A 22,868-nucleotide genomic window follows, 5' to 3' on the forward strand; every position below is an offset into this window, starting at 1 on the left:
GTGTGCAGATTTCCTGGCACATAACATGGAGCACATCTGGCCCGTGGGGCTGGGGAAATACTGCTGGTAACCTCCTGGGGCATGGCATTTGCCCTTGGCCACGGCTGAGGCCATACAAACCATGCCTTCTGCTGCGAGGCGGGATGCATCCACGGAGGTCTGGCCTCTGCAATGCAGGAGCCGGTTAAATACAAGTATCTCCTTATGGAGGCCAACAGCATCGCTGCCAAATCTCTCACCGCATCCGCTTCCAGGAATCATTTTGGAAAGGAGAGCTGCGAGAGCAGGACCCCAGGCCGACAGCTCTTACAGTCTGGACATCTTCCCCAGGTTGCTGCTGATGCTCGTGGGACGTGAGGACACGGTGGCTCAGCCAAAATGCTCTGCAGATCTCCGTGCTGTTAAGACACACCTGTATCACTTGCAGCAGCACCCCCACACACACATCCAAACCTCCCCCAAGGTCCAGCACAGGTGGAATTGTGCTGTGCTGGTGTGGTCCACACTGTCACCGGCTCCTCAGCATCGCTGCAGAGTTGCCATGGAGACCGTTAATTAACCATCCCTCGCTTGACGGTATCGAGCCCTGAGAACAAGTGAGATCTTCTGCCTCCACCTTCATCGCACACTGGCACGACAAAAACCAGGGGACAGGCAGCCCACAGCAAGAAAGCAGGTGAAGGCCTGGGCAGACAATGTTTAAATGACTTTATTTTTTTTTTCCTCCTTTTATAAATGGGCACAGCACAGAAATAATTAAAAAAAATAGACAGTACCATTACAGTGCTAGATCCATTGGCAAAGATTATTTTTATAGTCTTTTTTATTATTTTTAAAGTTTTGGCCATTGAGTAAGAACAAAAACAATTAACAAACATTTTATTTTATTTTATTTTTGTTTTTTTAACAGACACTATGAAGCAATTTAAGTACTAAACTCTAGAAGAGTTATGTACATACAAAAAAAAGTTCTGTTTAAGATATGTTTCCTATTAAAAATATTTACATGCATTTTTTTTCCCTCCCATATTCATTGAAAGGTAAAACACTTGTAGTTTCTTCTATTGTTAAAGATTTTTCATTCTCCTATTGGGAATTTAAATCAGCTCCAAAGAAAAAGTGAAGTGGGGCTCACTTGTTGGGCTTTTCTTTTTCTTTTAATTACTTAAATCTTCTGGAAAGGGATATTTTTTTGGATGTATATCAATGGATTTTTTGTTCCATTTTTTCTTTTTTTTTTTTTTAATTTATACAAGAATGTTTCATGTTTATTTACAGAAGAACCAATGGGTGTCAATTTATCCTGGAGACATGGTGGTAAGCGTTAGTGAGAGATAAGCATGTGATTTTAAAAAGTAGTTCTATCAAACTGCAATCGATATATATTTTTCTAAAGTCAGCAGTTCTGTCTGGTTTGATTGTCAGCTGTACTTTTATGACTTAGACCAGGGGGACCCAGAACAGGGGTAGTTTATGCACGTAAAGTCACTGGTACCCTTGAGGTCTGTGGAGATGCGGTGGATGAGCTGTCTGGAATGTGGAGTGAAAAAAAACATCTGGGCATCACACGGGCGTCTCCTAGGGTGACTTTTTCCCAAAAGTAAAAATAATAGTAAAACCAAAAAAAAAAAAAAAAAAAAAAAAAAGAGAAGAAAAAGAAGTTTGTACACTCCAGACTGAGACTTCTCTATAGAGACGGGGTGTGGGTACGTCCACGGAGCTGCAGGCACAAGGTATGTGGGACAAACCAGAGCGAACACGGAGCCGTGGAGGGGCTTTGGCTGCCTCGCCAGCATCCCAGGCTCCACTTCAGCTCCGGCCGGGGATGCAGCAGTCGGCAAAAGGCTCCTTATCCTCAACCCTGGCAGACCCCGACCGAGCACCGAGGCAGCCGGGATCAGGCCATTGCTGTGACAGGGCAAAGAGCAGGAGGGAAGGAAGGAGCCAGCGGCGCAGGGCCAAATCCTGCAGCCCATGGCAGAGAACAGGGTCCGAGGGTTGCAGAGTCCAGCACACGATGCTGGCTGATAAACCCTCCTCCTCCTCATTAGGTGCAGAGTTTACACTGAACCTGTGCACGCACGTGTGCTTTGCACACACACGTATATACATATATACATATATATTAATTACATACACATATATATACATACATACACACACGACACACCCATCCCTGTCGCCGCAGGCTCCAGCCCGGCCGAGCAGCTGGCGAGGCGCCTGGTAAGACGCCAGTTATTCTAATAAACCTTTCAGTGTTGAAAACTCAATGTCACTTTAGGAGCTGCCAGAGCCTTGTAGAAAACCTCCGAGCCCAGAAACGCTTATAATCATAAAAAGGGGGGGGGGGGGGGTGGGTGTGGGAATAATAAAAAAAATCCATTCTTGTTTTTAGCTAATGGTTTTATTCCCGTTAAAGCCTCCGTGATGGTGACTCATGGCAGGGGTCGGATAGCTCTGAATTATGAGTCTGGGGAGCAGGAGCCAAGGCTCGTGTGGAGCAAATAAGCTCCTGGCCGTGGATCTTCGGCATCCACCCGGCAAAATGAGGAGGGAATGGGAAATTTAGAAGCAAACCAGCACACCACGGCACACATCCAGACCAGCGCCATCGCCTTCCCTGCAGCAGGATCCCCTCCACTGCAGGGTCCTGCTGCTTATTTTTGAAAGGTCCAAAATCAAAGAGATTTTTGGAGGAAAGGGGCAACTCGCTCCCACCCCTGCAAAACCTGTCCAAAGCTGGGTCCTGCTGCTGGCCGGGCCCACCTCCATCCTCATCCCTTCCCATCCTCCCGCTTCCAGCCCCTCATTTGGGCTCTCGCACACATTTTCTGGTCGTCCCTTCCATTTCACCCCCTCCTCCTGCCTCGTCTTATTTATGTGGCCCAGGAGTCACTGGTTACTTTATCATTCTCCTCTGAGGCATCGGCAGCTGCAAATCACGGCAGAGAGAGAGAGACTGAAAATCAGCACAGCTGGGAGAGGAGCTGACACCATCTTTCATGCCTTGCAATTGCAGCTCTCCAAAAGTTACAGAACTGGCATGGTGAAGGGTCTTCCTTCAGCTCCACTGTATCATACACACACACACAAGCATGCAGAAAAGAAATGGGAAAGCCCTCCTCTATGCCCACGTGGCTGCCCATGTTCTCGGGGTGCACAGCTGGAAGGACGAGCACATCTGGGCACTATCCCAGCTGGGAGACTGCAGCTGTTCATGGATGATAGCACTACAATGGATATGCACAGGCTGGGGAAGGGGCTGAATTTGTGCAGAGAGAGACAATACCAAATCTGGCAGGCATTGGAAAGGGATGATGTGGGAGAGGCTCAAGCTACCATTGGAGTTAATTTTCCTAAAAACTTGCTCTGTGGCCAAATTGACAGCTGAGAAAAGATGCTCTCGTTCCTCCCCCCGTGCTTTCTTGCCTCTTCCCCATCCATCTTCACACCAGGAATCCCTCAAAAGCCCCAGAGCATGGCGAGCCACGTGTGCCCGTGCAGAAGTGCCTGCTGGAGGAGGCAGCTGCGCCCCACTGCCCACCATCTGCCTCCGGCTGCCCTCGGCATGGCCGCCGGCTCGGCACTGCCGCTCGGTGCGGGGCCAGGAGCCGCGACGCACCACGTTCACGTGGCGTCATGCACAGCCTGGGGGATAGCTACACTGCGGGCCCCCCCCACCCCCAACCCCCTTACATACTCTGGCAGCATCATTCGCCTGGGTTTCATTGGGGTTTTACCTACCCCCATTGCTCTGGTAATAGAGAGCCGATGGTTTCTGCAATTTTTCTGGAGCTGGGCTTTCCCAAAAAACCACAGCCCATGTTCAGCTCTGTCCCACCACCCCCTAGTCTACAAGGGAGGCACAAGATCAGCTATCCTCCAGCATGACAAGGCTTTTTTTTCTTCCAAGCATCAACTCCAACAACTAACCCGGTGCTCCTGGGGAGTGGAGGTGACGGGAAGGTCTCCATCATGATTTATCACCAAAAAACAGGTGGGCTCCAAGCCCAAAAGACAGTCTCCTTGAGCTCACATCCCCTCTCCAGGCAGAGAGCAATACAGCAAACACGTGGAAGCAGCAGACATACAATGAATTAAGACTTTGGTCAATTCTGATTACCAGTTTAATTGCCTTCACCTTTTCTTGTATGTGGTTGTCTCGTACTTTTAATTACTGCAAGAGAAAGCGCTGCCCAGCCTCCTCTCGCCCTCCCACTTCCAGCCTTCCTCACTTCTGAAACTGTAACGGATTTAAGTGCCAGGATTACAACTTAACACCAGCTGAGCAAACCAAGGTTAAGCTTGAGTGAATAAAAAAATTGTATTATAGAACTTCAGACTATTAAATGGGAAAAAAATGGAATGAAGAAGATTAGGGAAGCAGCTGAGAAAGGCAGCATTTAAAACATTAAGCTTGGAGGGGTTTTTTTAATCCAAGCTCAAAAGATTAAGTCCACATTTTTCCAAAAGATGGTGATTTTGGGTGGCCTTGATACTTTCTATGCCCAACTCATTAAATCATGAAAAGGCTTGATTTCTGCACTCTGCAACAGCTAGGGCCTTTTGTGTAGTCCCAACAGGACCCAAAACCACCAAAACCATTAAACAAGTTGAAACTTTCCCATTCAAGCAGGACAGAGAAAGTGGCTCTTGGAGCCAGGTTGGCACCAGCCTTCTTCAGACATGTGGCCCCCCCTTTACAGCATCCTCATCCTCCATAGCCGGGATGGACCCAAGAAATGGGTGTACACAGACACACACACACGCACACACACTCTCTACACTGTCTGCCTTTCAACATCACCATCCAAGACATCCAACAGGACCATCTTCTCCAAACTAAAAGAACCAATATGATGACTATTTTGAGGCTGACATCTCTAAAACGGAGATTTTAGAGCTGACTTGGGCACAGGAGCTCTGCTCCTTACCCTGAAGTAAAACCAGGTTGGCATTTTGGGTCGCAGCCTCCACGCTGCACATCCCAAGGGAGCATAGCCCAAACCTTACATCTTCACAACCACAAAGTCCCATCCAGCCATCATATGCAGTGCAATGAAAATTTACAGGGATTTCATTTCATATATATATATAACTGTGTATGTATGTGAGTGTGTGTGTATATATATATATATATATATATAAAATATGCGTTTGGCCTCTCGAATTCCTAACATAAAGAAGCACTGCTGTCTTGTAGCCTCCACCAGGGTCATAAATCCCTATATCCACTAACACCCTGAGGGGACAAAGTGTCACTGTGTCTCTGCAGGTTAATTCATGATGCAACAGAGTCAAAGCAACTGATTTTTTTTCTGGTTTTCCTGTTTAAATTGCTCTAAGAGGAAAACTAAGGTCTCCATGGGACACCATCGAGATTGCAACCATCATGAAAAGAAAGCTCCTTGACTGCACTGCAAACAGCACTTCAGCTAATTAAAAGCCAACTTATTGAAATATTTAATGACTTTTCTGTGCAGAGAGCTTGCTCCAAAAAAAATCTAGCCTTTCTAGAAGGCACAGTTGGGCTCTGGATTAGGCTCTGCTACTCTGCACCTTAGGTAGCATCAGAGGGGAAACCGCTGCACTTGGGTGATGATGGCTTCCAGGATCTATTGCTCTCAGGCTCCTGGGTGCCCTGTGGGTTATACTGGAATTTAAGCAACAATGAAAGAAACACAAACCATCAATCCTGGGTCTTGCAAAAGATATGTAGCAGCTAACCTGCCCTGGGGCTGACCAGTGGAAAGCCACCGCTGTGCCTCACCTTCCTCACCTTCTGGGTGCGAGTGGCCCAGTGGGGACCCCTGCCCGACCCCTGAGGGAACAGAGTATTACCTCTGCATTGCATTTCTTTTCTTAGGCTGCATCTCACGCCTTGTAGAGCTTTGTTATCCCCTCTGGAGGAACTGGGGAGACGATATAGCTTCTCCGTTTCCAACTCTTCTCCCTACCAACTCCCCACCAAGAAACGTCCCATTCCATTTTAAAACCAGTGCTGTCGGTGGTACTGTGCAAGCTGAGTTTTATTGGTCACAGTGAAAACCCAGCAAATGCAAGGTCCCTTCTCAACCAAACCCCTCAGTGGTCGGCGACACGCGGTTTCTATAGATTCAAGGTCTCTGGCTGTGCACAGCGATGCAGTAAAGCGAGGTGGTGGCAGGAGGGGAGCAGCATGAGATACCCCAATGCAGCTTCTTGCTGCTCCACAAACTCTCCAAAGAGTTGATCTAAAGAGATAATTTCCAGCGTACTGGCCATGTTTGTATTTATTTTTTTCCCCCACTCCAAGAGCAAACCCCAGGGCATCAGGTATTCCAGCCCCTTGTGCTTTTTTCAAGGTTCGAAGCGTATTTGAGAGTCGTGTCCTCTCTTCAGACAGAAGCAGGGAGCAAGGTAATTCCTGCAAAGCAACCAACCCCATTCAAAAAGAAAGTAAAAAATAAAAACAAGAGAGAGGGAAAGAAACCTCCCTCCTTTCCGAAGGGAAAAAAAAAAGGAAGATAAATCCAAACCAACCCCCCTGCGCCCCAGGGCTGGTAGAAGGTGTCCAGATCCCAGAGTCCATTGTGTTGGTGGGAAAAGCCCAGTGACCTCCAGCCGCTGTCGGCAGCCTGACCGCCCCGTCCTGCGCTCACCAGGGCACTCCCCGGGCACAGGTTCCTTGGCGTTGGCTCCTTGCCCCGTCCCTCCCGCTGCACAAAGGCCAGCGGTACTCGGTTTGAACTCGGCAATGCTCTGGGCGCTTGATTTTTCATCATGCCGAAGATGTGTTTTCTCCTTTAGCTGTTGTGGGTTTTGCTTTTTAAATTCACAGTCTGATCCAAAAAAGAGAGAAAAGGGGGGTGGGGGGGGAGGGGAGAGATATTGGATGAAGTAGAGGAGGAGGGAGAGTTTGGAGCGGGGAGGGAGGGAGCGCGAGGCACGCTGGGCTCTCCTTCTACGCATAAAACTCCTCCTGCTTGTCAGGCTTCTGGTACGTCACATTGGCTTGCTTGGGCTCCTCCAGCGTGTAACTGCCCTCGTCCTTCTTCTTCATCCGGTAGATGAGCAGCATGACCAGGAAGGCAGCAAAGAGGGCTCCCACCACACCACCCACGATCACCGCTGTAACACAGAGAAGTGGCACAGCCGTCAGTGCTGCCCCGCAGTCCCAGCCTGGCTTTCGGCACAAATAATGTGGGGGGGGAGCATTTTGGATTCCAGCTTGGTTTTGTGCTTTGTAAGTTTGTCCTAATTTTCTCCTGGAAACCCATCTTAGCAAAAGCAAATTGTGCACAGCTCTGCACTCTCCTGTCAAAGACATGAAGACTGCTGGGAACCCCCCCAGCATGGGCCCTGGAGCTATTTTGGCAGGTGACCGTGGGTTAACCCAGGCTCCACACTACCCCAATGCCCTGCCAAAGACCAACCCCTCTCCTGGGGCATGAACAGCCCAGCTGTCTGAGCCCCCCACAAACACACCAGCTCTTCACCCACAAGCCCATGGCCTCCAGTCTCACCTATCAATACTTCTTTCCTCTCCAGGATGTTCTTCTGAGGGAGCTGAGCGGCTGAGTTACCGGAGTCTATCGTGTTGTCAATCAGCCCCGGCTCTGCGTTCTTGCCCAGCCCGGGTCCCGACGGCGGCGTCACCACAGCCATCACCTCGTTACTGAGCTCGGGACGAGTCGTTTCTTCCTCCTCCCGGATCTCAAAGTCCCCACTGGGGCCGCTGCTGACTGGGACCTCCAGCTCGTTGTCAGGGACTGTCATCACCTCCCCTGGCTCCATCTGGGAGAAAGGACAAGATGGAGCAGGGGACAAGGACCAAAGGGTGGTTCCTGCCTCCAGCAGCTCTGATGTGTCCAGAGGAAGGACATCACAGTACCGATGGCAGGGTGGCCCTCTCAGCAGGGAACATGGGGGATAACATTGGGGTGTCCCTTCCCTGTGTCACTGAAGTGGACAGTTATATTGCAGCAAGCAACACAACCCCACATCTTGATGGTCACCAAAAGGCTGAGGCCACCGTGGCTGAGCTGGACCATTCTTGTCTGTCCCCATCCCAGGTGCCCGCAAGATGCACAAACTCTCACCTGTTCCCTGTAGCTTCCCCTAAAGAGAGCCCCACATCCCAGACCCTCATTTGGGCTCTCTGTCCCTAGTGCAGACCGATGGCTTGCTAAAACATCTCACAGATGCCTCCTTGCTAGACATGAAGTGATGCAACGGTGTGTGCTGCTACAGCAACATAGGAAGTGTAAGGATCGGATGCCATCAGATGAGCCCTAGGAGGGTCCCTTCCCTCTCCCTTTTCTCCCTTCAACCTGCTCTTATGGTTGCAGCCCTGCAGCACAGGGCAGGAGCAGGAAGATGGGTCCTTCTCACCCAGGCCATGGAGCCAGCCCAGCTCCCTGCTGTGGTCCCTGACCAAGCCTCCTTGGCAAGGAGGTGAACCCAGCCTGGATAGCAAATATGGGCTGGGCAGATGAACCACTCCAACCCAACCCTGACCTATTCATTGCCTCCTGCACATCCCCACACCTGCAGCTCCCTCAGGGCCAAATCCCACCTGACCTTCCTCCTTGTCCCAGCAGCCTGACCTGCTATGTGTCCACATGCTGAGCTGGACCACACTGAGCATCCCCCAGCAAAACCTCCCCGGGATCCCTCCTTCGCGGGGCAAACAGCTGCCTCCACGCCTGCCTCGGGACATTACAAATTGGGATGGGTGAAGAGCTTGACGGGCCCAAGCCGGGGAGGGCGAGTAAGAGCCCTCTCCATGTCAAGCTGCCCCCGGCATAAGTGCATGGCTCACTGCTTCCCACAAGCAGGCGTTTTTGTGACAGAGATTAATTGAAGGTCAGAGAAAGCCCAGAGCGCTATACATACATATACGGACACAGAAAAGAGGGACTAGTTCAGACAAATCACTCCACCTTTCAGTCAAAGCGGTTTTCAAAGGGCCCCTAGGGGGTTCTGAATGAGAGATGGATCAGCAGATTAAATCCCCTGCTCAGGACACCCGAGGGGCTGGAAATGCACCATCAAGCTGTAATTGCGGAGCATTTGGACCTCCCACTGAGGGGCTGCAAGTTGGGAAACCGTACAATGAGCCCAGACACCAAACCCAGAGGAAAGCTGCTCTTTCCCCATGGGGCGGTGGTACCCCTGGCCCTGCTCCCCTCCTGCCTGGGGAAACTGCTCCTGAGCAGCTGGGCACTGCAGAGCTGGGGGCACCGGGGACTCGTGGCATACCCCTGGGTGCCCTCCATCACCTCTCATGCCAGCCCCATCACCATGCTCTGCCTGTGCTACATCCCCCACCCTTTAATCTCCCCTCTCCAGCTCCCCAAATGTTCTACTCCCCCCAGAGCTGGAAAGAGCCCAATCCGACTTGACTTCCCTCTGAGCAACTGGCTAAAGACGGATCAACCCCAAAGGCTTCCCATCACCATTGCTTGGCTTCAAACGTGGCCCACAAGCCCTTTAGCAGGTGAGAAGGGCTCCTGCCTCCTACCTGGGGGGCTTCTGTGGGTGGCAGCGTGGCAGGACTGGATGGCAAGGCAGTGCTTTTTTCTGTGAGGTCTGCAGTCCTGGAGGTGCTTGGTTTTGGCAGGGACCTGGGCTTGGCCGTGCTGGTGGGGACAAGCCGTGATGTGGCCACCTCTGTTGGTGTGCTGGTTTCAAGGATGGAGGTGGTGGGTGTCTCCAGGGTTGTGGCCCGGGTGGTGGCTGCCTTGGAGACAAGGGGGGGCAGGAACCTCCGGACGGTGGTGGGCTTAGCAGTGGCCATGGTGGTGCTGGTGGTGGTCGTGGCCATGGTGGTGCTGGTGGTGGTGGTGGCCGTGGTGGTCGTGGTGGTAGTTGTGGTGGTAGGGGAGTCGCTGGCAGTGGTACTGGTAGTGGTTGCTTTCCAACTGGGGATCACTGGTGTCTCTGTCATCCTGGGGATATACAAGACGCTGGTTGTCTCCTCAGGGGTGGTGTCCTCAGCAGGGAATGGTTCAAAGGGGGTTGCCACGGGCTGCACTGAGGTGATAGGCAGCACAGCCGCCGTGGTGGGGAGCGTGACGGACATGTCCGTGGTGAGGCTCACTGCTGTCTCGAGCCCCGACTCCTGCTCAAAATCTGAAAGAAGGGGAGAAGAGCAAAGGGTGAACCTGCTGCTGCCCCAGCATTTCCCAGGGCTGACAGGCACCTGGCCTCACCCCCCAAAAAACTGAGATCATGGACTTGTTCCAGGCTAAGCAGAAACCAAGGGCTGCAGATTCCCATGTGGCGGCCAAAGCCCCTCACTGGGGTCAACAAAACCTCTATAACATGACATGTGCTACTGTGCTGGGGAAGGGCTGATCCTGCCCAGTGGGGCAAGAGACTGAAATGGGAAATGGAGTCATTTGAGCTCAACCTTTGGGACAGTTCCCTTTGCTTTTGTCTAGGAGAGGGCAGCTCCAGAGAGGGATAAGGAGTGATCCCCTCCCTCACATCCCACGGCAAACCCCTCTCCAGTCCCACCAAAACTCATGGCCAGGCTCCCCAGGGACCCTTCCCCAGAAACCCTGCAGCTACTTACACCCTGAGCCGGAGCCCGAGTAGACATCGTCCAGTTCATCGTCCCCAAAGGGGTCATCGTCCCCGGAGCCCTCCAGGTCCACGGGCCTCTCGTAGTTCTCGTTGCGCCAGCGCTGAGCCTGCAGCCAAGCAGGGAGAGACACGTGAGCAGCTCCAGCCTGAGCAAATCAAGACCGGTGCCTGCACAGACACCCCAGACAGCCCTCATGGGATGATGCACGGGTTAAACAGGCCAGGGAAAAGCAAGACCAAGGGAGCAGGAGCGCAGGCAGCGGTCCCTCCAGCTTAACCACCCAGAATTGTGGGGGTTTTCCCTCAAAACAATTCGCTGCTGCAAATCTTTCAGACAAGCTGACATTTTGTGGAGAGCTCACATTGACTCCAATAACATTTCCCACAGAAACAAGCCCTCTGGAAAAAGGGGGGAAAAACCCAACAACTGCATTTGGAAACTGTTAGAAAAATTATCAGTTCAGTTCTTCAGTTCACTGTTGTGTTGTTTTAGATGATTTTCGTGTCATTCTTGGCACAGGTGTGACAGCAACACACACTATCAGCTGCCATAACGCGGAAAGTCTCAATATGAAACAATACCCGACTTCCAATATTCCACTGCTTTACAGTGCTGCTAAACTTGAAGGGCCCTTGCTAGTAGGGCTCTTAAATATCTTGTTTTGCAGATCAAAGTGTCTCCTGTTTGTGTTGCAAGGAAACAGTTTGACACTTCATTACAACCCAAACAAGGAGGCTTTGATCTGCAAGATAGCATCAGATGTTTCAAGATGTAACAAGCCAGGTTAGTGCATAAATTTAAAATAAAGGGGTTGAAGGGTCCCCTTCACCTATTAGAGCATTTTACCTCTGAAAACAGCTTCGAGTTTCTTTGTTTTCATTCCAGATCGGAACAAAAAAGAGTTTTGTAAAGTCAGAAGGTCCCATGACTTAGAAATGTGGGACTTTTAACTCGAATTTTGTCCCCACACCTCTTCTCCTGGAGCCCATCAGAAGGCAAGGGAGAGAAAACCCGGCAGCCCTCAGCTGCAGCGAGATGCTCAGGGCTGGGAAGTGGGAGGACACTTCCCACGGGCTGCAAGCTGATTGCTGCCATGGTGCCCAAGCTAAGGAGATATCTGCTGCCCAAACCCTGCCTATATAGTCACTGGGGTGCTGCAGATGTACCACTTCTGTCATATGCCCATGGTGACAGCATGAGCACATTCCTGGGGACATAAATCTCTCTGGAAGGTCAAGGGGATTTGGGCTTTTAAGTGCCTGTCTCTCCTGAAAGTGCTGCTGAGCTTTTTGTGGCTGGATCTATTCCATGATCTCCAGCGACAGCAGTGCTCTCCCCTATCACCACAGCCACTGCTTATATCCTGCCAGTCTCCAGCACGCCACGCACTTTCCAAATCACTGGGAAGGTTCAGACTTTACCCCAAAGATAATGCACCATCCTGGAGTTTCAAATACATCGTCACCAGCTCACATCTTCAGCAGCTCACTGAAGAAGTCTGATATCCACCAAAATTAATCTGCAGGGAACTGGGAATCATGCAGCCCCTTGCTGAGCCGCAGAAGCCAAACCCTGCTGCAGCATTCAGTGCTCTGAATATGGGAGTCGGCACTGATTAACCCTGCAGAGGTGCTGGGAACCCCAGCAATGGCCACGGTCCTGGGGAAAGAGCCTGGAGAGGGACCAGGAGAGATGGGGTGGAGGCAGGAGGTAGCCAAGAGCGAGGGGAACATCTCCCTACAAGGCAGAAGGTTGCTTTCCCTCCTTGGAAATTGTATTGGGTTTGTGTGGCAAGGTTTTGGTAGCGGCGGGGGCGGGGGGGGGGGGGGGGGGCTACAGGAGTGGCTTCTGTGAGAAGCTACTAGAAGCTTCCCCCATGTCCGACAGAGCCAGTGCCAGCCGGCTCCAAGTCGGACCCACTGCTGGCCAAGCCCAAGCCCGAGCCCATCAGCGCCTCTGGAAGAACATATTTAAGAAGGGGGGGAAAAATTGCACAACTGCAGCAAGAGAGAGAAGTGAGAATACATGAGAGAAACAACCCTGCAGACGCCCAGGTCAGTGCAGCAGGAGGGCAGGAGGTGCTCCAGGTGCCGGAGCAGAGATTCCCCTGCAGCCCATGGGGAAGACCCTGGTGAGGCAGGCTGTCCCCCTGCAGTCCAGGGAGGTCCACGGGGGAGCAGATATCCACCTGCAGCCTGGGGAGGACCTCACACCAGTGGGTGCCAGAAGGAGGCTGTGACCCTGTGGGAAGCCCTGACAGGACCTGCAGATCTGTGGAGAGAGGAGCCCACGCTGGAGCAGGTTTTCTGGCAGGACTCGTGACCCCACGAGAGACCCACGCTGGAGCAGGCTGTGCCTGAAGGACTGCAGACTGGGAAAGGGACCCACGTTGGAGCAGTTCGTGAAGGACTGCAACTTGCAAGAGGGAGCCCATGCCAGAGCAGGGGACAAGTGGGGAGTCCTCCCCCTGAGGAGGAAGGAGCAGCAGAGAAAAGGTGGGATGAACTGACCCCAACCCCCATTCCCCATCCCCCTGTGCTGCTGGGAGGAGGAGGTGGAGAACTCAGAAGTTAAGCCGGGGAAGAAGGGAGGTGTAGCAGGGAAGATGTTTTAAGATTTAGTTTTTATTTTCTCATTACCCTACTCTGATCTGATTGATAATAAACTAATTTCCCCAAGTCGAGTCCGTTTTGCCTGTGACGGTAATTGGTGAATGATCTCTCCCTGCCCTTATATCAACCCACAAGCCTTTTGTTATATTTTCTCTCCCCTGTCCAGCTGAGGAGGGGAGTGATAGAGTGGCTGTGGTGGGCACCAATGGGTGACAAGTCAGATGCGCTTGGTGTTGCCAAATTATTTCAAATAATTATTTGCTCTGATCTATGGAAGAACAGGCTTCAACTCCTGGAGAGGAGATGGTAAAAAGTAGGGAAAAACTGATGCACCAAGGATCAGTACAAGTGATTTTGCTAAATAGGTGATGTCTCACCTATAAACTGCTGTGCAACAACAAAATAAATAAAATACAATAACAAACAGATGCTTGGATAGGATCTGCTGTAGACCAGGGGGAAAGCAGTGGATAGAAGTAAAAGACTCCTAAGAACCACCTTTGGTTTCACCATCCAAGTTTTCCATTACTCCCCAGTACTGACTACAAAACCCTTGTGGCAAAGTCCCTCCTGGGTGACCAGGACAAAGCTATGGAGCTCACTCACTGTGAAATGGCCCATCCAGGACTTCTCTGTCACTGTGACCAGTGCAGGGAAGTCAGGGACCAGGAGATCCCAGGGGACATGCTGGGGCTGGTTCAGTGTCTTCTGAAGGCTGATGGGGTGCATCACCCATAAGAGCCCATAAAGTATGAGACAGGCCACCAAAACTGATGGGAGGGCAAGGAAAAATGGCAAGGTTTGAGGGGTGGGAGGAAGAAACATTTGGAGTTGCTCTTATTTGCCTTTTGTTTTCTTTTTACACCAAAAAAAATTGAGGTTTAACAAGAAATGAGGAGACCACTGCGCAGGCGCTCCCCAGACCACCCCTCACCCCTGCCAGCTATGTCGGGTGAGCTCCCTGAAGGCTGGATTCTCTCTGCGTGACCTGCAAAGCCTCGCCATAATGGGAGCCACATGGCCCAGCTCCATTAAGCCCCTTTCTCCCTTAAATTGGAACCAGATGAGGCAGCTCCAGCCACCGACTTCCCGGCTCCCCATGCTTGGACCAGGAAACGAAAACGGAAGCGCATGGCCCCAGCGTGCCATGCCAGCCCCCATCCATCCATCCATCCATCCATCCATCCATCCCACAGGGTGGAGAGACTCAGCAGAACCAGTGCATGTCCTGGACCTGCTTTGCCCAGGAAAAGAGCCTGGAGTGATGCAGTGAGGGAAAATGGGTAGATGCTGGTGAGAATTGTCCAGCCCCAAAGCCAAAAGCAAACCTTCCCATGAGAATAACACCCCTGTATTTTGCTCAGACAGCAACTCAGCCCAGCAGCCCCCTGCTCAGCACATGGCCAGGGAGGAGTCCGCAGGCACCAGTGCCCGGCTCCAGCATCCTCCCAGGGTCACCAACTGATGCTGTGCTCCAACCTGCAGCATGTGGCTCCCTGACATGATGCAGACTTTTGGAGCTGGGAGCTGTTCCTCTGGGTCTGTCTCCTCCCCAGAGCTGCACCCCCTGCACTGGGCAAACACCATCGCTCCCTCCAGGTTGTGGGAGCAGGATCTCTTCCAGAGCCCCACAGGGATCCATCTCCCGGAGCCACTGACTGCAGCAGGAACAACTTCACAGCAATAAAACACCTCGCAGGGCCAAAACTCGCTCTCCGGAGACAACTCCCTTGATGTGAGAGACGTCTCTCCCACGCCTGCCCCTCACATGCCAGCCTGCAGGAAAGCAGATGTTCTCAGCCAGGTTTTGCCCTAAGTGGATTCCAGAGGATCGGCAGCGATCAGTGGAGTTTACACCAAGGAGGAACTACGGCAGCCCATGGCACAGGGCAGCCCACCAGCAGCCCAGCTCCAGCTGCTGCCTGCCCAGCTCAGTGCATGTAATAACAGCTCCTGCATGACCAGGCAGCACGCTGCTGTTGCACTGCAATATTCATGAAGCTGAAGCGTTCCTGCTGCTCAGGGAAAGTGAAACAGGACCTAAAGTGGGTTGGCAGAGAGTTTCCCTTCTCTTTCTTGTCCACAGGTCTTTGGAGGCTGCTCCTGAGCTGCTCCTGCGTGCAGGGGGAGCTGGTGATACAAAACCACGATGAGCAGCAACGGGTGCTGGGCAACCCTTTGCTCCTCTCCAGCATCCTTCATCCTAGGATTGCATCTGCTCGGCATAAAACCCTAAATAACCACACAGCCAGGACCAGGCATGGGGGCACCCCTTGACTGCAGCAAGCACAGCTCCAGTCCACCAAGCTTCACAAAGATTTATTGAGAAAGACTTGTGAAACATCTCCAGGTGTTCCTGGTGCAGAGGGGGGTGTTTGGGACATGGCTGTTCCCCAAAAAGCCCCCATGTCACTCCCGAGGTACTGACGTAAACCTCCTCCTGGCCAGGCTGCCCCAGCTGCAGCCCTGATGGTATTAGGTCAGGCTCATGCAATAAATCTTGGGAACAGTCGGTGTTTATTTGGATTTACTGCTGCTTAGATCGTTAATGCTCTGCGTGCACCGAGCCTCGCAGTCATGCACGGCCCCCTGCCTCCCCCCAGCAACGAGGGGGCTGCTCACCCTTGCACGGCTGGGATGAAGGGGAGAGGAACAATGATTTTGCCAGCCCGGGAAATCACAAATCACACAGGACGGCAGCTCCCACCTCCTGACCTGCGGCTGCCTCCCCATCCGTCACAGCCTCTGTTGCAGCAGAGACGCAGCTGGCTGGATTTGTCCCAAAAGAGAAACTTCATCCAGACTTTATCCTGGACCCAGCAGGTTCCATGTGGTCAGAGCAAGGTTGAAGGGAGCCCACTGGCAGGACACCCTGGGCATGCTGGATCCGTCCCTTGCAGCCCCTGAGGATGGTGTGAGGGGCTGTCCTGAGCCCGCTGCAGGAGGGATGGGGCTGCTGCCCCAGCAAGGATTGCTAGCCCCAAGAAAGGGTTTTCCACAGCACGAATTTTGTGCCTGCCTAGGGCTGGGAGTCACGCAAGCCACATCCACACCCTTGATCAGTCTCCTCCCGTGGTTGGGATGGGGGGACACGCTCTCAGGACTCCCAGGTCCTCTGTGCAGTCCTCTCCAGGTGTCCAACGCAAAGCTGGGCCAGGTGGGCAGAGGCTCCTTGGAGCAGGGAGGAAATCCCAGCGCGATGCTCGTCCTGGCCCTGGTGCCCCCTGCCCCACGGCAGCCCCTGCCCTGCCTGCAGTGGGATGCCGAGGGCCACAATTAGCTGGCTCAAGCCAAGGGACAGCAGCTCCCATCCATGCAATTACAACTTCCCAGTTAATGGCTCTTGGCAGGGGGTTTCGCTAACCAGCTCAGCACTGCTTCCCCGGCTGGGCTTCATTAGGGAAATTAAACCAGGGGTCAAGGCAAAGCTGCTGGAGGCACCGGGGCCTAAGACGCCGGCTGGGCCCAGGGGGTTGCATCGTCTTTGGTGATGTCCAAGTCTGGGGGCGGCAAAAAGGAACAGAAAGGTTTAAATGTGTGCTGTGAGGTGCTGGCTCTCTGCCGGGCCATGCTCAGGACTGTCCTGCAGAAAGAGAACCACTCATGTCACGTCCCCGTGGCTCAGCCCATGAGCTGGTGACTGCCATGCCAGCCATGGGAGCAGCCCAGGCCAGGATCCGGCTCTGGCATCATCCAGACCCCAATCGCCTGCCCTATTTCTACTCCTCCAATGTTCAAAAAGGTCACAGATCTGCTGCTATAAAAGCAAGACCCAATGCAAAGCAGTCTCCACAGGGCAGGGCCAGAAAGTCAAATTTCAATAAAAGTTCCTCCAGTGCTCTAAATTACCCAAAATAAATGCCAGACCCAAAGGATTTGGATGTCAGCAGCTCTGGAGGTGACAAGGCCACTATATTGAGCTCAGATAAGAGAAAACATCCCCCACTGGATCCCAGAGGACCCTTTTGCTCCTGCAGCTGCCACAGGGCTGAGCGAGATCGGCAGGCGATGGATGACCCCCCTACCCGGCTGCTCTCTGTCCCCTTCAATGCCTCTGTTCTGCAGCTTGGCTGGACCGGCCAGGAATGGCAGCCAAGGGCCACAGCAGTGCAAATCACACCCAAATCCTGCACTAAGAGCCTTGGAAAGCGAGCGGGAGCTCAGGCCCTTTGGCCTGGCACGATCACAGCTGAGCAGGGAGATTAGAGAGGCTTCAGTCCCTTTCCATCATCTATACGCATCTAACACCCCCAGCACAGTGGATGCCCTTCCCTCCCTCTTCTCTCCCTTTATCAAGGTGGGTGACACCATTTTACAGGTCAAAAAATGTAAAGCTTAGGTAAAGGGTCCCACCCTGCCCTCCCATAAGCAGCTATCTGTACACCAGAGAATTTGGGTAGTTAAAAGACGGGGAAACCAAGGCACAGAGGGGATCTGCTCACCACCTTCATCTATGGTACAAACATGCTCCTACAGACCCCTCTACATCTTTGTACATGTCCTGGGGGACGGGGACCAGCTGGTTTGGTTCTTCCTAAATTCCCTGTACACCCATGCTGGCATATGTGTCCCTCCTCCTCTAGGCAGGGAGGATTAGGGTGTTGTATTTTTTTAGGGTGTTCCCAGTCTGTGGCAGGGCTTTCACAGAGACTCTTAAAATTCCTGAAACGTGCCCCAAACATTAAACCCAAAATGTGCTGCTATTGCAAAAGTGATATTCACTGCTGAGTGTCTGGCTTTCACACCGGGAGGAAAGGACCCTTATAAATCAATCCAACTTTAACCACAGGGAGAGGCTGGTGAACATCCCCGGGATGCTCTCAGGCCCTTCGCCGGTAGCCATCGGCATGGCAACGGTCGCCATGGAAACCGCCTCCTCCATGGCGACGCATCCATCGCTGGTGATGGGTGGTGTCCTCCAGCGCATCCACCCGAACTGGGTCTGGGGTCTGCTTCCCCAGGGGTGTTGCGGAGAAGGAGGAATTAAATGGCCTCGTGGGATGGGCTATGGGGACAGAGAGGGGGAGAAAAGTCACCTCCGAAAACACGGAGGAGCTCCCGTGGGAGTGGTCCAGGTAGGGGGTTGAAATCCTGACTCGAGTCCCAGCATCCGCTGTCTGCAGGACTTTGCAGAGGGTCAGAGCATCTCCCCACACTCCAGCAGCCCTGGCTGGGAGTTATCTGCCCCAGTCTGGGTGGTGGAAGTGATTGAAGGCTGTGCATGTTTCTAGCCCTCCTGGCTGGGGACAGAAGCTCAAGACTTTTCCCTGAAGGAAATCAGAAAGGGAATAAAAAGAGCTGAAATCTGGTGGTTTCTAAGGCAGCCAGGACACAGGCTTGGTTCGTGCCTGGAGCTGAGGCTGGCGGTGGTGGGGGACAATGCTAGGTGGTAAAGTCCTTTCCCCAGCACGTGTGTAAGGCTCATTGGCAGCGTGCACGGAGAGCAGAGCTGAGCAACTCCAGAGGCAAAGTGAGCCCCAGGAAAGCATCGCAGCCCGAGGAGCTCACGCACCTCCTCCCACCGGGTCCGGCTGCAGCCTTCAGCACCACGCATGGGGTTTGAGATGAGAAGGCTCCTGCCGCAGGGAGATGTGCCATGGCAAGCTGGGGATGGAAGTAATTTTATCCCGTGATATGGATGTCCACGGCCATCCAGCAGCCTCCGGCACAACTCTGGGGCATGAGATGGGGCCAAGGCAGGGGAAAGGATGTATGCGGAGAGCATCAGCAGGGACACAGGGGACCAGCCTTCTCCACATCCCAACAGGTGGGCAGTTAAAGAGGAAAAGGAAAATTGAATCAGTGTGAAAGCAGCCTGGAGAATGGGACAGGATTGTGCACAAGGACCAACTTGCTGTCCCATCCCTCCCCATCCCTTGGTACCAGGCACAGGTTCTTGTCTCTACATCCCATCCCCTGCCCATCCCGCTTGCAAAACAAACAGCAAAACCAGAAAGCCAAAGTCCCAAAGGTCTGTTTGCATTTCAACCCAGTGAGACAGCTTTGGAAACCCAACCCCCCTGCTCCCAGCAGCAGACCCACAGCCCTGCATGCTGCAAAGGCAAGGGGAGAAGATAAGGTGGGCAGGAGACTGAGACTGGCCTTGCCAGGACGGAGCATGCAAGAGTAACAGTGACCCAGTGTGTGTCCTCCAAGGGAGATGCTGAATCTGGCCATGCTGGAAAGCTTGGAAGGACGCAGCCAGGGTCAGCAATCCATCAGGGGCTGAAAGCCGTTTTCTCCAGGAAAACACATTTAAACTGAGAACATATCGCAGGAAAAGTGTCGATTATTTCTATGATATTTTCCACGGGATATTTTCAATTAATCACCCCTTGAAAGCACTTTTCTGGTGTTTTATATAGAAAACCTTAATAACTCATCCCAACATGTGATTTAGTGATACTATAAACAGTTGAAATAATATTAACCCACACATAAAGTTGGAATGAAAACATTGTTTCTGAACCGTAAAGACTCCACAATTCTTTTCCCACTACAAAAAAATCACTGAATTTCCACTCTTCGATCCAAGGCTGGGAGTTAAAGATAAATCTGTTGGAAAGCTGCTCTGGACAGCATCTCAGTGTCTCTGGGACCTGCTGCTGCGGGAAAAGACCTCGATGTCCCAGCATGGTCAGCCCTGGCCAAGATTTAGCCCAAGGACTGATGCTAGAGACCACTAAAGCTGCTTGTGACGGAGTTGTCCATGACAAAGCCGAGGAGGCTGGGCTAGAAGGCAGTGCCACGGTATGGCTGGAGTTTGGGGATGCAGGATGCTGGTGGAAACCGGGGGGCTGATGCTCACAACCGGCAGAGATCCCACTCGCAAGATGTGGTGTAAGCTCAAGTAAGCAGCCGCCATTATTTTGTGTAACTTCAGTCTTTCTCAGATTAATTAAGCCCCTGAATAACAGCTGCCTAAACCCCAGTGCATTTTGATTTAATAGGCCAGTTATTTTATGCAAGTAAAATAATCATTAACATTTACCGAGGAGCAGCAATTATTCTGGCTTTGTATTGATTCTCCGCTGCCAACGCAGGCAACGCTGTGAGGAGCCAGGCTGGGTGCAGGCACATCCCGAAACCTGCATTTGGACGCGTACGCTCGTGAGTGTTTAATCATCGCTCAGGGAATATAATGAACTGCCGGGTCCAGGTACCCTGGACTAGGCTCAGCTCTTCAAACAGCATCTCTTCCTCCTCCTCCTTGGGATCATCTGTCTCCACCGTCATTTTTTATCCCAGTTCTTCAATGGATTAGTGCCAGATCCTACCCCACTACACAATAAATATCCTCGAGCCAGAGCTGGCATGAAAAATAGCAAACCTCCCGATGTAAATTGTTGCTAACACCTCATCTCCCAGCACGCTCCGCTTTTTACCTCCAGGGAGATGGAGGAGAAAAAAAACCAAACACACAAACAAAAGTCCCCACCTCCTGCTGCATGCAAAACCTCGGATGAAGAGGCACAAACGAGGCACAATCCCAGCTCTGCCACGCATCAGCTGGGATTGCATCAGGCAATTCAGGTGGCTTCTTGGGGTTCCCCTGGGGTGGCAGGTCCCCCCAAGCCCTAAGCACCCCCAGGGACCGCCGTGTTTGGCTCCTGCTGCATCCGCAGCAGTTCAAAGTGCAGCCCTTTGCCCCACAGCTGTGGGTTTAGCCAAAGCTGATGGAGCATTTGGCTGGAAATGATGCTATCAGCAGATGCAGGAGTGGGGCAGGAGGTTCCCCGAACCCTGGGTGAGCCAGCTTAGGGAAAAAGCCAAAGTGAAGTTGGGCTCTACAGACCCACCTTGGTACCCAGGAGTGGGGAGGGTCCCGTGCCACAGCCCGGAGCACCATGATACCCGCTCACGGAAAAATCCCAAACCTACAGTGCTCTCCATCCTCCTACGGAGAACATCCTGCTAATCCAGGCAGGGCAACGGAGACAACCTGCATGGGATGGAGCAAAACCAGCCAGGCTGGCAGGCAGGGCTCGGGCAGCCGGGGTGCCTGCACGCCCAGCTCTGCCGCCTGCCCTCCTCTGCCTCCCTGCTTCACCTGGCCAGGCCGATCTCTTTTCCACCCCGAAGGATTCACAGTGCACTCCAGTCTCATTAATTCCCGTGGGACTGCACATTGCCATGGCAATGCAGGCAGCCCCGGGAAGATCCTGCCCTCCCCAGCACGCTGCCTGCAGACCCCAGACCACCATCCATGGATGCTCACGGTGGTTCTCAGCCCCCCGGCTCCATCCACCATTTCTTTCCTGGGACTCGGGACCTGCCGCCATCAGCAGGAACTCCCCCCAGTCATTACAGAATTGATTTAATTTGCTCTGCTCCATAATCCTATTGCAGCTTAACATGCAAAACTGTCTTGGGCTTTTCTCACCTTCCACAAAGGCACATTTCAGAGCTCGCTCCCCTCCCTGAGACTCAGTCTCTCCAAAGAGCTGCAAAACAGGACTTTATATATTTTTTTTCCTGCCCTTCCTCGAGTGCTTGGCACAGGGACTGCCGCTATGTCTGTTAAACACCTCCCTGATGGCCTCCCGGCAGCAGGACGTTGCTAATTGGCACTTTGGGATTCACACACTCCCCGTCTCACCTCCGTCTCCTCCCCAGAGACCCAGCAGCACAGACAAGCCCCCAGGAGTGCTCGCCCTACCCAACCTGGGGGAAGACGGTCCTGTGCTCCGTATCCACGCCACGGAGATGGAGTTCGGCCAAGACAAACACCTTTGGTGTTGTTGAGGGGCAGGGAGCTGTGGATACAGTCACATGCCCGGGTGGCACCCATGGGGCACAAGTCATCACGTGCCTCAGTTTACCTGCCTGCAAAATAGGTGCAAATAATGCAGGGCAGGGGATGGGAACAGGCAGGGGCTCCTCTCCCATCCCCAGGGCTCTGGGAACCAGATCTCTGCAGAGAGGCATCCATGTCTCATACCCTGCTGACCCAGCAGCTCACGTTTCTCTGCTCCCCCACTCCCCCAGATGTAACTCTGGGCTGAAAGTCAGAGTTTCCCCACCAGCCAGACATAAAAAAGGGTGAGCAGCCTCCTGGGGGAGGCGGAGAGGCCAGCAGGAGAAGTAACCTCTGTGCCACGGATTATATCATGTCTGCTAGTGCCAGTGGGCAGCACATGGCAGGAAAGGGCATCGTCAGCCCTTGCCTCAGTTTCCCCCTTCCCTGAGGACCGTGGGAAAAAGGCATGATGTCCTCTCCAACCAGGACTCGACCTCCTGATATGGGATGACAGCAGGGACAAGCTGGAAGGCAGAGCTGGAGGGAGACAGGCGGACAGGTCTGCGTGGTTTATTTTGCATCTTGCTTTAACCTTGCCAGAGCCCCAGCGCACGAGACAGCCTTGCTGTTAGAGCGGATATTTAAAAAAAATCAAATTGAGACTTGAATGATGCCAGGGGCCACCGCCACGTTAAAGAGAGGTTAAAAACCATGTTACGGAGGTTGGGGTTTTTCAGCTGTGCAAACGTCGTGGTGGTCAGAACTGCTGGGAGCATCCCCTGGGCTGGGTCCACGGGTGAGTGCTGGCCTTGGGCCAGATCCTGCAGCCGCTGCTGGGCAGAGGGTAAAGGGACTTTTCCTTATGGAGGAGGGAAAAAAAATCTCTATACAGATCCAAAGAGGTGGAGCTGGAGATGGCATGTGCAAGTTGGGAGGAAAATAA

At 52.8% G+C, this 22,868-nt stretch overlaps 1 protein-coding gene across 1 annotated transcript in view; it reads right to left on the bottom strand.

The window, feature by feature from the left end:
* Positions 1 to 732: 732 nt before the first annotated feature.
* Positions 733 to 22,868, bottom strand: part of SDC3 (syndecan 3) — a 50,390-nt gene continuing 28,254 nt past the window's right edge. The window contains exons 2-5 of the mRNA XM_049820844.1: positions 10,562 to 10,679; positions 9,506 to 10,116; positions 7,506 to 7,776; positions 733 to 7,110 (exon numbers count right to left, since the gene is read on the bottom strand). Of these exons, the coding sequence (XP_049676801.1) occupies positions 6,944 to 7,110; positions 7,506 to 7,776; positions 9,506 to 10,116; positions 10,562 to 10,679 (1,167 nt within the window). The 3' untranslated portion in view covers positions 733 to 6,943. The remainder of the gene's footprint in view (positions 7,111 to 7,505; positions 7,777 to 9,505; positions 10,117 to 10,561; positions 10,680 to 22,868) is intronic.

The sequence above is a fragment of the Accipiter gentilis genome, chromosome 17, assembly GCF_929443795.1.
Source record: "Accipiter gentilis chromosome 17, bAccGen1.1, whole genome shotgun sequence".
In the NCBI taxonomy this organism is placed as follows: domain Eukaryota; kingdom Metazoa; phylum Chordata; class Aves; order Accipitriformes; family Accipitridae; genus Astur; species Astur gentilis.